Raw genomic sequence first — 14,253 nt, 5'->3', positions numbered from 1 at the left:
AGGAAAAAATAGCATGGCTATGCGGTAAGAGCGGGGGGAGTGGGACTAGTTGATAGCTCTTTCCAAAAGCCGGCACAGGCACAATGGTCCGAATGGTCTTCTTCTGTGCTGTAAGATTCTATGATTAATAGATTACTTGTTGCTCCCTCAAAATCCAAACTGCTCCTCTCCCTGCTGGATGTGTGTAAGTGGCTTACAACCTCAGCCGCGATCAATTCCTGGGCACAGCTGGGCCCTCTGTCTGGCTCCCGTGCCCAATCCCGTTGTGCAGGACTCCGCCACCCACATACTCACCTGAACTAAACTCCGTACCCCCATCACATCATTCCTAGCCTAACTCCCTATCGCCAAACGGATCGATTTGAAGATCCTCATACTCATTTTCAAATCTCTTCATGCCCTGGAACCTCCCAACCTCTCCGACCTCTTAATCCCAAACCCACAATCCACTGCCTCCGCTCGACTGGCTCCGGCTTCCTGCGTGTCCTTCACGCCCTCCGTTCCAGCATTGATGGCCGCGCTTTCAGCCACTAGTCCCCGAAACTCTGCAACTCTCCTCCTCTATTCCATGGCCTTGCCCCTGCCTTCCCCATTTTTAGATCGCGTCTGAAAATCTTCCTCTTCGACTGTGCCTACAGTCACCTCCCCCAGCCCCCGAGTCGGGATCGTGCTCTGCCACTGTCAGGTGCTCTGGGACGCTATATAAATGCAAGTTACTGTTGTTGCTGCAGTATTGTTCTCTGTGAAGAAAGCACATCAATGCATAAATATCTGGCGTATGCTGTCCCGTATTTCATGAAAGACATGCATTGTAAAATTCAATAAACCTTGCACTTGGCACAGTGCTTTTCAGGTTGGGAGGATGTCCCAAAGTGCTTCACAGGATATACTATAAAGTGCAGTGACGGTGTGTTTTATGAGCAAACATGGCAGCCCATTAGCTCAATCAATTTTATTTGGGGGGGGAATTGTCATCTAGGACAAATTTGGGAGAAACTTGTTTCTCTTTCAAAATGTCAATAGGATTTTGAAAATCCACTGGAGCCAGGAAAAGGCAACTCCACCACTGAATTAGAGGGTTAGCTTAGACTATAAGAGTTCCAAGTCCTGACATGGGTTCACAACCTTCTAACCAAGAGGCAGTATCTAATATCTGTGTCTAAAGCAGAGATGGAGCCCCGTAGCTTAATGGTTAGAGCATTCACCTCACAAACGAGAGGACCTGAGTTCAATTCCCGGGCAGAAAATTGATTCCTAAACCTTAGGGAAATTTCCTTCATCAACGCCTTGTTTACCTAGGAGGAAGTAAAAACCCGGTTGTTAGTCGATTGGTGGATCGCTTTTCCGGGATAATAATCCCTTCAAAAAAAATAATACTTGGTCACACAATCCTTGATTATTGTGGGACACTGCTGTGGCAATTGGCTGCCGCATTTTGTCGACAAAATACAGTCAATTCACTTTACAATGCATTCTGTGAAGCACTTTGAGGCATCTTTAAGATGTGATAAGGCGTTATATCAAATGCAAGGATTATTATATTATTATTAGGTGGTAATTGTGGTATGGCTGTGGTTAATGGATGAATGTTTTGGAGTTTATGGTTTCATTACCTTTCAGGATAAGATATGCAGAACTGCATTCCTAAGAGTGAGGTGAGTGTGGTTCAGTGACCAACGGGTACATTTTCCGGGATCTGTAGGGAGGCGAGCTGGGTCTTCTGTGAGATGACTCTGAGCAAACGTTTCTTGTCTCAGCTCTGCAAGTGGCAAAACAGTGATGTGAGGACTCAGGCCCACAGCCACAAGAGTGTGAACCAGACTGCCTTCAGTTGCCTTCCACACTGAATCATACTGACATGCTTGTTATTTGTTTGAAATGATAGTGGTGTGGGCTTATGGATGCTTTCTTCTTTTTATTAGCTTTGCTGGGTTTGCAAAGGGTTTAGGCATTCCGAGATGCAACCCCGCATGAAGGGCACTATGTAAACGCAAGTTGTTGTTGTTGTTGATGTTTGTGGCAGAGGCAGGTTTAATTGCTGGTTAATGTTCGAAAACGTGCAGAGAAGAAGGGCAAATTCAACTTGTGAAGTATGGGCTCAACATGAAAGCAGAAAACATTTAACTAGGTTCTCGACATGCGTGTTTGTGATCAAAGAAAATAATTCTTGCATTTTTTGGATCTAGCGACTTATCATGTCTCTGAGACATCTCAAAGCGCTTCACAGAATGTGCTGTAAAGTGAATTGACTGTGTGTTTTGTGGGTAAAAATGTTGTGGGTGAAACTGCTGATTTGCCACAGTTGACAAGATGCATCTGCAAATATCATTCTGCAAAGTTTGAGATTGTGTTAGTTGGCAAGAGGGAGGTCATTTTATGCTGTGGTCCATTTTAAGCTGCTTGAAACCATGATGACATTTTATACTCCTTTCCGCTCGAGCTATTTAAAGCGAGGACACATTTCTGCTTCAAACTTCCTGTGTTTTGACCTGCTGTCATTTACTATTGTAGCTGGAGAAGTGACTTGAATGACTTGGTATGGCATTGCTGCTTTTATTTTCTTCTATTACTTTGTTTCTTCTTTTTGTTGCACATTATCTCATAACTATTCTATAAAACTATTTGTTTGACTCAGTAAATTTGACTGTATGATAGATTGTAAAATGTTTACATAGTGGAGTCCTGTAGTGTAGATTAATGGTTGGAGCAGTCCGGGACAGGGCAAAACATTGGGCAAGTTTCCTTACTCCACAAGCCTATGTTTGCCTAGCAGTTAGTAGGAACCCGGGTATTAGTCGCGTGGCGGATCACTTTTCCATCATAGAATCATAGAATTATACAGCACAAAAGGAGCCCATTTGGCCCATCATGTCTGTGCCAGCTCTTTTAAAAGAGCTACCCAAGTGAATACCACTCCCCTGCTTTCTCCCCATAGCCTGCAAACTTGTCCTCCCCAAATACTTATTTACTTCTCTACTTGCCCACAAAATATACAGTCAATTCACTTTACAGTATATTCTGTGCAGCTCTTTGAGACATCTCGAAGCCGTGATAAGGCGCTATATCAACTGCAAGGATTATTATTATCATTATAAGTGGAAGCTTCCAGTTAAAGTCAATCTTCGTTTAGTTGAAGTACTTGATTTGTATTTAAATATATATTCACTGTGTAAACCAGAATACAAAATCCCAGGGCTGTTATGTTATCATCTTAAAATTCTGACAATGTATAAGGTGAACTCTGACTTGCCTTTGTTAACAATTCAGTTGAACATTTTCACTTGTAGTGTAGTTATCTCTATATACAGACCTTACATTTGTCTAAAAACAAGTGGATTTTTTTTAATTGTCTAGGACAAAATAGTTGAGTTGCTCTGTGTTGGAATGGAAGGTAGGGTAGTCATATTTTATCAATCAAATCCGGGAACACATAGAAAAAAATTGAACTCATCACGTTTGCTGTTGTTAGCAATTGCTGCGGAAGCATGTTAGATTAATGACTGTGTTTCTCTGATGAGTTTGTACTTCTGTTCACTTTACAGTTAATTCACTTTACAGTATATTCTGTGAAGCACATTGAGATGTCTCGAAGACGTGATAAGACGCTATATCAAATGCAAGGATTATTATTATATTATTACATAAAATAGTCACGCGAACTGCATGCGGCCATTCCTACCCTTAAGATTCAGATTAATTTAGCAAAGGTTCAGTCTCCACTTACAGGCTTGCAATGAGGCACTTGAATGTGAGCCGAACTGCAGCAGAATTTAGAGCCAGTGGGTTGAGAATTGAGGCCCACAGATAGCTTGTAGTTGCAGGTTTGCAGGGGTCACAGAAGAAAGGAGATGGGCAGCAACTTGATTGCTTGACCCTGCACTCAGGGATTCCTATGCTATTGCACCCTGGAAAAACAGAAATGTTTAATATTTGCATCGCTCGCCTGCAGAGTGTATGAAAAATACCAGTGTTTTTTTCTTTAAAAGAGGGATGCTATCACAGGAAGAGGGTGCGTGCTTAATTACAATGTGGAAACCAATAGATAAGATAGCCGGCAAAAAAACCTGGGAAACCTCGATCTGTATACTCTCCGGAATTAGGTAAGCAGGATGCATCCCACCAGGGAGTGAAACAGAAGTTGTGCATTTTTACTTTGTCCTCAGATTCTTGTCCATTTCATTGAAGCTAGTATGCTTAGTGTAGGAACGCCAATGTGTGCTGCACTCAGTGTTGATCAACAACAGAATAGAAAATCTTGCGCTGTTATCTGGGTGCAATTTAGTGTTGCCTTGGTGATGGACTGCAGCAATTATCCCTCTGCAAACTCTGGGTCATCGAGCATTGGCTCTTGCCAGCCTGTGCCTAATACTCTCTGGAATTAAGTAAGCTGGATGCATCCCTCCAGGGAGAGAGTGCGCAATCCATTCCAACAATCTATCTCTGGGATTTCCATGTCTAGGTGGGATGATTGAAAATCCCTGCTTGCCTTGGATACCTTTAAGCATGGTGATGGGTTTCTGCATGTGTTAGACACCCGGCTGGGGAAAAGAAATTGAGTGGAACTCAAGCCACTATCATGCTCCCTTTTAAAACTTAAACTTTTGCAAAGAATTATTTTATCATACTTGTTTCTGACTTTCTGTCAGAAATTGGCTGTGATCTAACTTACTGGGGCAAGTGGCTTGCAGGAAGTATCAAGTCTGTATGAGTGTGTGTGTGTGTGTGAGAGAGAAGTTTTAGTGTTTAGAGCACTCGCCTCGTAAGTGAGAGAACCTGGAAACGTTGGTGAAACGTTGGGCAAGTGAAACGTTGGGCAAGTTTCCTTACACCATGTGCCTCTGCTTACATCAGTAAGTAGGAACCCGGTTGTTAGTCGATTGGCGGATCACTTTTCCAGGGGTTCCTTAAAAAAAAATTTGGTCACTCAAAACCATAACTGTTTGTGGGACACTGTTGTGCACAATTGGCTGCCGCGTTTCATACACAAAATATACAGTCAATTCACTTTACAAGATATTCTGTGAAGCGCTTTGAGATGTCTAGAAGACGTGATAAGGCACTATATCAAATGCAGCTATATTATTATTATTGGCCTTCCCTCAGAAAATACTTCAGTTGGTGATATTCAGTTGTGGGACTTCGCTATTTACTCCTAAATTTATAACTTTTAAATTGTCAGTCACTTGGTTAGATTTTTAGTTCCTGATCTCTGATCCATCATACATAAGAGCATAAGAAATAGGCCCCTCGAGCCTGCCCCGCATTTAATAAGATCCTAGCTGATCTTCTAATCTAATTCCATTTACCCACCCTATCCCCATATACTGGAGTCACTTCGAGTCTTTAGGGTCTGATTTGTGAAGGTTTGCACAATGTGTTCTAAGGCCAATTCTGTGGAACTGTACTTACCGACCAGATGACAATATCAGCGCTACCTTCTGTGAATAAAACGCAAAATACTGCAGAAGCTGGAAATCTGAAACAAAAACATCGCTGGATACACTCAGCAGGTCAGGCAGCATCTATGAAGAAAGGAAAGTGAGTCAACGTTTTGGGTCCACGACCCTTCGTCAGAACCTTTTAGAACAAAAGTCACATCGAAGAGAAGAGCAAAAACTTCTTAAGGTTCATTCCTAGAAGAGAAGGGTCCTTCCTCTATTGCTGCCTGGTCTGCTGAGTTTTCCCAGCAATCTCTGATTTTGTTCTACCTTCTGTGAAGCCTGGTTGCAACCACAATAATAATAATGCCCCTTGAGTTTTATCGAGTTCCTTTCATGCTGGGAGGACAACTCAACGCACTTCGCAAGATATACTGAAAAGTGAAGTGATTATTTTGTGGGCGAATATGACAGCCGATTTGTGCAGAGCAATGGAAGGCTGTTAGACATCTGCACAGAATTAGAGGATCAGCCTAAGAAATGCCCTTGTAACTGTAGGATTTGCTCTATACAAGTCCTTTGGAGAGTCTCACAAATAATAATAATCGTTGCTTTTGATATAGCACCTTATCACATCTTTGAGACATCTCAAAGCGCTTTACAGGCAAATGCTCTAACCACAAAGTTATAGGACTCCATAATCATAAGAGTGCTTTGTTGCATAGCATAGGATGAACTAATCCTCACACTTAATGTGTCACCCTGTGTCATTTATGGTCTGAAAAGGTGGGAGAGGTTACACGCAGCGCCTTTGGCTGCATGCAGTTGTGACCAGATAAATCCCATTAGCTGCTGACCACACCCTCAGCAAATTTGTAGGCAGCCCTGTGGAACTGAAAGATATCCTAGAATTTCAAACCCTAAAAATAAAAGCAAACATGAGGCCTTGAATAAGTTATGGACATGTTTCCTCACTGGGTTGACTGGTGTAAAGACTGCAGTCACTTGGTTAGATGTGGGTGACATCATGTTTTCATACCCAAATAAGGCACGTGATGGAAGCTCATTAACAGCAGCTAATTGATTCATGTTGCACTACTTGACCCTGCTGGTGCTTTAATGTAAACTCCTTGGGGACATCATCCAAATTGGGTGAGTGTTCCATTTGTCAGTCTGGACACTGCATTAAATGGGATGAATTCCCAGAGAGATGACCAGAATGGCCAGTGAGAATCATCAATCCTGTAGCTCAGTGGTTAGAGCGCTCACCTCGCATGCGAGAGGTCCTGCGTTCAATTCCCGGGCAGGGCGAAACGTTAGGCAAGTTTCCTTACTCCACACGCCTCTGTTTACCTAGCAGTAAATAGGAACCCGGTTGTTAGTCGATTAGCGGATCGCTTTTCCGTGGGTAATATTCCCTTAAAAAAATAATAGTAATTTGGCCACTAAATCCACGACTGTTTGTGGCACACTGCTGTGCACAATTGGCTGCCGTGTTTCTTCCACAAAATATACAGTCAATTCACTTTACAAGATATTCTATGAAGCACTTTGAGATGTCTCGAAGATGTGATATGGCGCGATATCCAATGCAAGGATTTTTATTATTATATAAAATTTATATTTCTCAATAGTAATTCTCAAGTAACAAAAAAAAAGATATTTTATTATTTCTGAAGAAAGATTGAACTGGTATAAACGTTTTGTTCTTGTTTTAAAAACAAATTAAAAAATATACTAGAGTAAAAAAACCACAAATGCATTTACACCTCAAAACTCATAACTTCCTGTTCACAGCTTGATGCATGAAAGATCATTTTTATTTTTTCTAATGTAATTAGTATTCTGAGAGTTTTAAATTTCTTTTTAATTGCAGTCTTCCGTGTCATCTGCAACACCTAATGGCAATGGAGCAGTAAGTAGAACATTGTTCTTTCCCAATGTGTTTTGACGTAATGAGCCAAGCTGGTTTGATGTATTATTATAGCAATGTACATTGCAGTGTCTGTTTGAAAGCTTGTCTGTCTGTAGACAACAGGATGTTTCATGAAAGCCTCGCTAATTGATTTTTTTTGTGCTTTGCTGCTGTAAATCAGTAGCTCCAGACAGCTATCAGTGAGATGTTTCATATCACAGCTGGCTTCCAGTTTGTCAGCTCGCACACACCACACACACACACACCTCCCCATTATTTAATTACGTAGAGTGTTGCAAGCTGTTGGAGCTCATGTTATCTGCCTTCGCAGGTTCCGTTGCGTTTGAGAAGAAAGACGACACGAGGTAAATGCTATCTTTTAAACTTTTCACCATAAGAGGAATGTTATATGAAATATGTACCATGAATTGCTGAATTGTAAGAGGCCATAATATTGCTTAAAGGACCAGAGTACAACACAGCTTCTGTCCTGGTTACAACAATTGAAGGTCAATAATCAGTCTATTGTATTTAAAAATAACATTGGAATGTATGATGAATTCACTGCTGATCTTCCTGGTAGCAGACGTATTAAATGTGCTATTGAAGAATGTTATTTTCGGGGCCATGTGGAGGAAGGAGGGAATAATGATCAAACTGTAACGCTTTTATAGTCAGACATCAACGGCTTTCTTTGTATGAGTATCTCTTTGACCATACACAGTGAGGAGACTTGGCTGATTTTTGTTTTGTAGGTAATACAACAGCAATGAGCAGGCGAAGGATCTCCTGCAAGGACCTGGGCCATGCAGACTTCCAGGGATGGCTTTTTAAAAAGAAAGAGAGCAAGGGCTTCATTGGGCACAAATGGAAAAAGTATTGGTTTATGCTGAAAGGGTCCTCTCTCTACTGGTACCTCAATCAGACTGTGAGTACAGCTCAGCTAAATTTATTTGACGCTGTTTACATTTACGAAAAAACACACATCAAAAAATTCTTTGGATGAGGACCCGGGTTTGATACCCGGGCGGGGTGAAACCTTAGGCAAGTTTCCTTGCTCCACACACGTGCCTCTGTTTATCTAGCAGTAAATAGGAACCCGCTTGTTCGTTGATTGGCGGATTGCTTTCCAGGGTAATAATCCTTCCAAAAAAATAATAATTTGGTCATGACTGTTTGCAGGACACTGCTGTGCGCAATTGGCTGCCGCATTTCTCCCACAAAATATACAGTCAATTCACTTGACAGTGTATCCTGTGAAGCGCTTTAAGACGTTTCTATATCAAATGCAAGTATTAATATTATTAATTAGGTTGGCTTATTCTTTATAAGCCAAGGAGCAAATGTGTTTCTGTTGTGCCGTTTCATAGATAGCTCTCTCAGCTCTCCCTGTTGGATTATAAATACAGGGCTGTATAGGGGAGGGAGGAAGGGAAGAAATAAAATCAGATTGTACGATTGAATTGTGGTTAGCAAGGAGATAGCTGACCTCAGTACCACAGTAATCAAGAAAATAATAATAATGCTTGCATTTGATATCGTGCCATTTTTGTGACAGTATATTTTGTGACGTCTCAAAGCGCATCACAGAATATACTGTGAATTGACTGTATATTTTGTGGATGAATCGCGGCCGCTAATTGCGCACAGCAGTGACCCACAAACTGTCATGGATTGAGTGACCAAGTTATTATTATTTTGTTATTACTTTAAGTGATTATTATCCCCAGAAAAGTGATCCGCTAATTGACGAGCAACTGGGTTCCTACTTACTGGTAAGTAAACAGAGGCGAGTGGTGTAAGGGAACTTGTCCAATGAGATGCTATAGTTGGCCCCTAAGTTAGGAAATGGAAAATCTGTCAGAATTCCCATTTCTGATCATTATCCGAGACCTCTGTTGGATGTAAAGAGAAAACAGAAACAGTCCTAACAAAGATGCCCTCCTTCTCACACTCCCCCACCTACCCCCACCCCACTGTAATGTCACAGCCTACCCTGCCAAGACTCCCATTTGAATAGTGACCACTTGAGTGATATGAACTCACCATTCTGTAGTTTAGCTGTGGGGTCCTGCAGCTTAGTGGTTAGAGCACTCGCCTCGCAAGTGAGGACCTGGGTTCAATTCCTGCCAGGACGAAAGGTTGAGCAAGTTTTGTTACTCCACACAATAAGTAATAAGACTGCTGGATCACTTTTCCCTTCTAAAAAAGAAGAATTTGGTCACTTAATCCACGACCGCTTGTGGAACGCTGCTGTGCGCAATTAGTTGTCGCGTTTTGCCCACAAAACAAACAAGTCAATTCATTTTACTGTATAAGCTATTTGAGACACCTCGAAGATGTGATAAGCCACTATATCAACGCGAGGATTATTATTATTGTAATAGCATGACAGTTGCCACATTATCTATTAAATTGGAAATTGCAGAGAAATGAAATAAAAAGGGAAAGGGAAAAGAGCAGAGAATTCGGATAGGAGTGCAGATCTCCAACATAGGCTGACTGGCCTCCTCAGAAATGAAGTCAATGATTTCTATATTGGTCTTTACAGCATGTGTTACTGTGATGGTGAAACACAAATGCTTCTCCTGCTGCATAGTTTACCAATTCTGTTCTTTCCACAGGCAGAGAAAGCTGAAGGCTTCATTAGTTTACCGGAGTTCATGATTGATAAAGCTTTAGAGTGTAAAAAGAAACAGTAAGTAATTCTGCAGTGCATTGCAATGACCAAATTATTTTTTTAAGCCATTATTACCCCAGGAAAAACGATCTGCCAATCGACTAACAGATAAATAGGCATGTGGAGTAAGGAAACTTGCCTAATATTTCACCCTGCCCGGGAATCAAACCCAGGTCTTCCCGCTTGTGAGGCGAGTGCTCTAACCACTACACGACAGGACTCCACAGACTGTGTTTAAAAGGTTTGAGCATTTTGACTGTTCAGTCTTCTAATGGCTCAATGAGCAATTGAGCTCAAACAGAATGGATTGACCAATTGAGCATTTTTTTAAAAAAAATGCTTCAAGGTTTGCTCATACATAACAGCAGTTGTGAGCTGGCGGTGGGCAATTCAGTTATTTTGACCTTCAGGTACAAAAAAGAAAAGCAAGCATCATTCTGTCACCTTTTCCTCACAATCTATTTTTTTCCTCTGAATCAAGTGCTATCAAGGCAAGCCACCCACAACTCAAGAGCTTCTACTTTGCTGCAGAGAGTGCCGATGACATGAACAAGTAAGTGCCAGTTAGCAAGTCAAGTGTTTGTAGGCGTGGTGGAACTTATGTGGGGTATTTTGATAGATGGTTCCTGAATGCGTCATTGTCTTTCAGTTTTTGTCCTGTCTCAGTTTCAGTCAAAATGTAGTTCCGATTAAGGCCAATATAGAATCATAGAATATTGCTGCTCAGAAGGAGGCCATTCGACCCATCGTGCCTGTGCCGGCTCTTTGGAAGAGTTAACCACTCCCCCACTTTTTCCCCATATCCTTGCAAATTTTTCCTCTTCAAGTACCTACCAATTCCCTTTTCAAAGTTGTTATTGAACCTGTTACCGGTACTTTTTTTAATGTATGATAACAATATGTGTGACAAATGTTGAGTAGGTGTGAGCATCATGACTTCATTAATGTTCCACAATAACATTAACTCTCATGGTATTAGTTTGGATTTAAAAAAAAAAGGATTTCAAGAAAGGCAACTACAATTGGGGAAGTAAATAGTCCAGGTTTACACTCCTCATGATCAAATGATCTTTGAAACAGTATCAGCTGCAATATCCCACCTCCTCCTATTCTCACTCTTCTGCCCCCCACCCCCATTCCCCGGGTTGAATATTCTGCCAACAAAGAAAAGCAGTAGGATTGTACAATTCAACAATAAATATAATCCTTACATTTGATATGGTGCCTTATCAAATCTTCCAGACGTCTCAAAGCATTTCACAGAATATACGATAAAGTGAATTGGACTACATATATTGTGGGTGAAACGTGGCAACCAATTGCACACAGCAGTGTCCCACAAACAGTCATTGATTGAAGTGACCGATTTATTATTTTTTTTGTAACCTGAATACACATGGATCCAAACCTTTTTAGGTCACTAAGGGTTTGATGGGCGATTGTTGTGACAGGTGCCTTTTTCAGTGTTGCATTAGGCCTGTTTCAATTATTAACAAAGTTGAGCTTTTGCTTGAAGCTATTGATGTAAATTTATTTAAATAGATTAAAGCTTGGTTAACCAAGGTACTTATTCAGGTTTTTTGGGGGGCAAAAATGCCTCATTTAATGCCTCTTCGCAGTGACTGGGCAAAGTTAGTTTGTTATTAAAGAAACAGGAGTCTGAAATTCCACCTATATTGTTTGCAATTTAAATAACACAGAATTTGCAAGATGGTCCAGCTTGCTCCACGTCCCTGCCCGTCCTGCCCCACCATCTGTGGTCAGGCCTTCAGCCCCTCTGCCCCCACCCTTCAGAACTCCATCCCACAAATCCCTTCGCCTCGCTCCCTCCCTTCCTCCTCTCAACTCCTTTTCGACCGTGCCTTTGGCCACCCTTCTACCCCTACCCTCCCTGCCCTCTACCCCTCCTGATCCCAACCACCAGCTCGGGTCCAAATCCCTGACTGTCCAGCGCCTTGGGACGACCTCTGTGTAAATGTAATTTATTGTCGTGGTCTTGTTGCCTTTGTAAGAACTGGTTACTCCAGGTATTAATTTAAGACTGAGTTTAAGAATTTTTCTAAAGCATTCCTGAATAAGTGAGAAAAAGCAAAGAATGAAGAGGTTGGACATGTACTTGCAGCGTCCAGTGCATTTAATAAGTGGATGTCAGATGGAGCAGAGGTGCTGCATATTGTAGCTTAGTGGTTAGAGCACTCGTGTTGCACGTGAGAGGAGATTCCCAGGCAGGGCGAAAAGTAAAGCAAGTTTCCTTACTCCACACACCTCTGTTCACCTAGCAGCAAGTAGAAACCCAGTTGTTAGTCAATTGGTGGTGAAGACGTGATAAAGCACTATATCAAATGCAAGGATTATTATTATTACTATTATTATTCTGGAGAAAGGTGCCAGGTGGGTTTGGTTGGTGGGGGGTGGGGGGGGGGGGGGGGGGGGGGGATCCTAGCTCTGTACATCTGGATGATTTATATTTTATTAACTTTGAAATTCTAAATTTAAACCTCATGTCAGACTTGGTGGTCATATTGATTGAATAGGACAAACCTTCCTGTGTTACTTTTTCAGGTGGATGAACAAGATGGGTTTGGCTGCAATTCAGTACATGCAGGAAAGCCCAAAGGCAGCCAAGCAAGAAGGTGTGTGTGCTGCATTATTGGAATGTAACAACAAATCTCATTTACATGGCACCTTTCATGTCGGGAGGATACCCCAAGGCTTTGGACAATCAGAGATTTGGACCCGAGCAGGGGATGAGATCAGGAGGGGTGGAGGGCAGGGAAGGTAAGGGTAGGACAGCAGGATTAGGAGGGTGGCCGAAGGCATGGTCGAAGAGGAGGGTCTTGAGACATGCCTTGAAGGAGGCAAGGGAGGGGGCGAGGCAAAGGAATTATGGGATGGAGTTCTGAAGGATGGGGGTGGAGAGGCTGAAGGCCTGACCGCCAATGGTGGGACGGGTCGGGCGGGGGACATGGAGCAGGCTGGAGCAGACAGGTTGTTATGGCATTAGCAGGGCACAAAGGTAGGAGGAGCAAGACTGTGGAGGGTCTTGAAGGTGAGGACGAGGATTTTGAACTGCATTTTTGAGAGTTCTCTCAGGTTTTTGGGGTATCTCTTGAATTTGCTTATTTTATACAAATAACGTTGGTGAACACATCCTTGCTTCAGAGTGTTGGAGTGAGAGTGAGCCAGAAGATATGGAGATTCCAGCTGATGTGCCTCCCCCACCACAGCCCACACAGTCGACAGAGACTCAGGTAAGTGGTCATGTTCAGCAGCTATAGATAAGTGTTGAGAATCTCAAAGGGTGAACACATTCAGTTTTAGTAAAATCATAGGATCTTACAACACAGAAGGAGGTCATTTGGCCCATCATGCCTGTTCCGGTTCTTTGAAAGAGTTACCAACTAGTCCCATTCCCCGCTCTTACCCCATAGCCCTGCATTTTTTTCCTTTGTAAATACCTATCCAATTTCCAATATATTCTGTGAAGCGCTTTGAGATGTCTAGAAGACATGGTAAGGTGTGATATCAAATGCAAGGATTATTATTATATTGTCTCATTGCCCCTCATTTTCCTGAAGCCAAGGCAGTGGTACAGTAGTGGAGACAATTGTAGTAATTGATCAATTAGTATCTTTTCCTGTTGAAATGTTGACCAGAGAGTGTATATTCTTTCTTTTACTCTAAACTACATTAGATATTTTGTGGAACAAAACTTCATGCTGCACCTACTACCTGGAAGCTAATTTTATATTGATTTGAAATTTCCAACCCTATATGAATCATGGATTATTTTTTAATGTTTCCACAAGTGAAACTCAATTTGTTCTATGTTTTTTCCCCCTATTCTTAATATGAAATACACTACATTTACTTTTAAAGCAGGGCTAACCTAGAAATGACCATGACATTAAGTGGTCAAGTATTTTAATTGCTTAAGATAAAAGTTACTGATCTCAGGTGTCCAAATAATTACTTATACAAGTGGAATCCTGTAGTTTAGAGATTGAAGCGCTCGCCTTGCAATGAGAGGACCTGGGTTTGGTTCCTGGGCAGGGTGAAACGTTGGCCACGTTTCCTTACTCCACATGCCTCTCCAAGTAGGAACCCGGTTGTAGTAATAATCTCTTTAATTTACAGTATATTCTGTGAAGCGCTTAGAGACATCTCGAAGGTGTGATAAGGCACCATATCAAATGCAAGGATTATTGTTATTATTGTTACAAATATATCCTCAAATTGCCTAACTGTATTTAATGGCACAGAGTACACTTGTGTTGTGT

General features: G+C 41.8%; 1 protein-coding gene across 3 annotated transcripts in view; it reads left to right on the top strand.

Moving 5' to 3' along the window:
- ipcef1 (interaction protein for cytohesin exchange factors 1) overlaps nucleotides 1-14,253 on the top strand; it is a 37,179-nt gene that overhangs the window by 9,752 nt on the left and 13,174 nt on the right. Inside the window, exons 1-8 of one of the 3 annotated variants that reach the window (XM_042333051.1) lie at nucleotides 2,511-2,536; nucleotides 7,255-7,293; nucleotides 7,625-7,658; nucleotides 8,049-8,221; nucleotides 9,918-9,991; nucleotides 10,455-10,526; nucleotides 12,536-12,606; nucleotides 13,136-13,224. In XM_042333051.1, the coding sequence (XP_042188985.1) occupies nucleotides 8,063-8,221; nucleotides 9,918-9,991; nucleotides 10,455-10,526; nucleotides 12,536-12,606; nucleotides 13,136-13,224 (465 nt within the window). In that variant the 5' untranslated portion in view covers nucleotides 2,511-2,536; nucleotides 7,255-7,293; nucleotides 7,625-7,658; nucleotides 8,049-8,062. Of the gene's footprint in view, nucleotides 1-2,510; nucleotides 2,537-7,254; nucleotides 7,294-7,624; nucleotides 7,659-8,048; nucleotides 8,222-9,917; nucleotides 9,992-10,454; nucleotides 10,527-12,535; nucleotides 12,607-13,135; nucleotides 13,225-14,253 lie in introns of those variants that run through there. The other 2 variants (XM_042333050.1, XM_042333052.1) reach the window with 2 other exon arrangements.

Source organism: Callorhinchus milii, unplaced genomic scaffold (genome assembly GCF_018977255.1).
Source record: "Callorhinchus milii isolate IMCB2004 unplaced genomic scaffold, IMCB_Cmil_1.0 Scaffold3, whole genome shotgun sequence".
In the NCBI taxonomy this organism is placed as follows: domain Eukaryota; kingdom Metazoa; phylum Chordata; class Chondrichthyes; order Chimaeriformes; family Callorhinchidae; genus Callorhinchus; species Callorhinchus milii.
The sequence above is the reverse complement of the archived record's forward strand: the minus strand, read 5'-3'. Positions and strand labels throughout refer to the sequence as shown.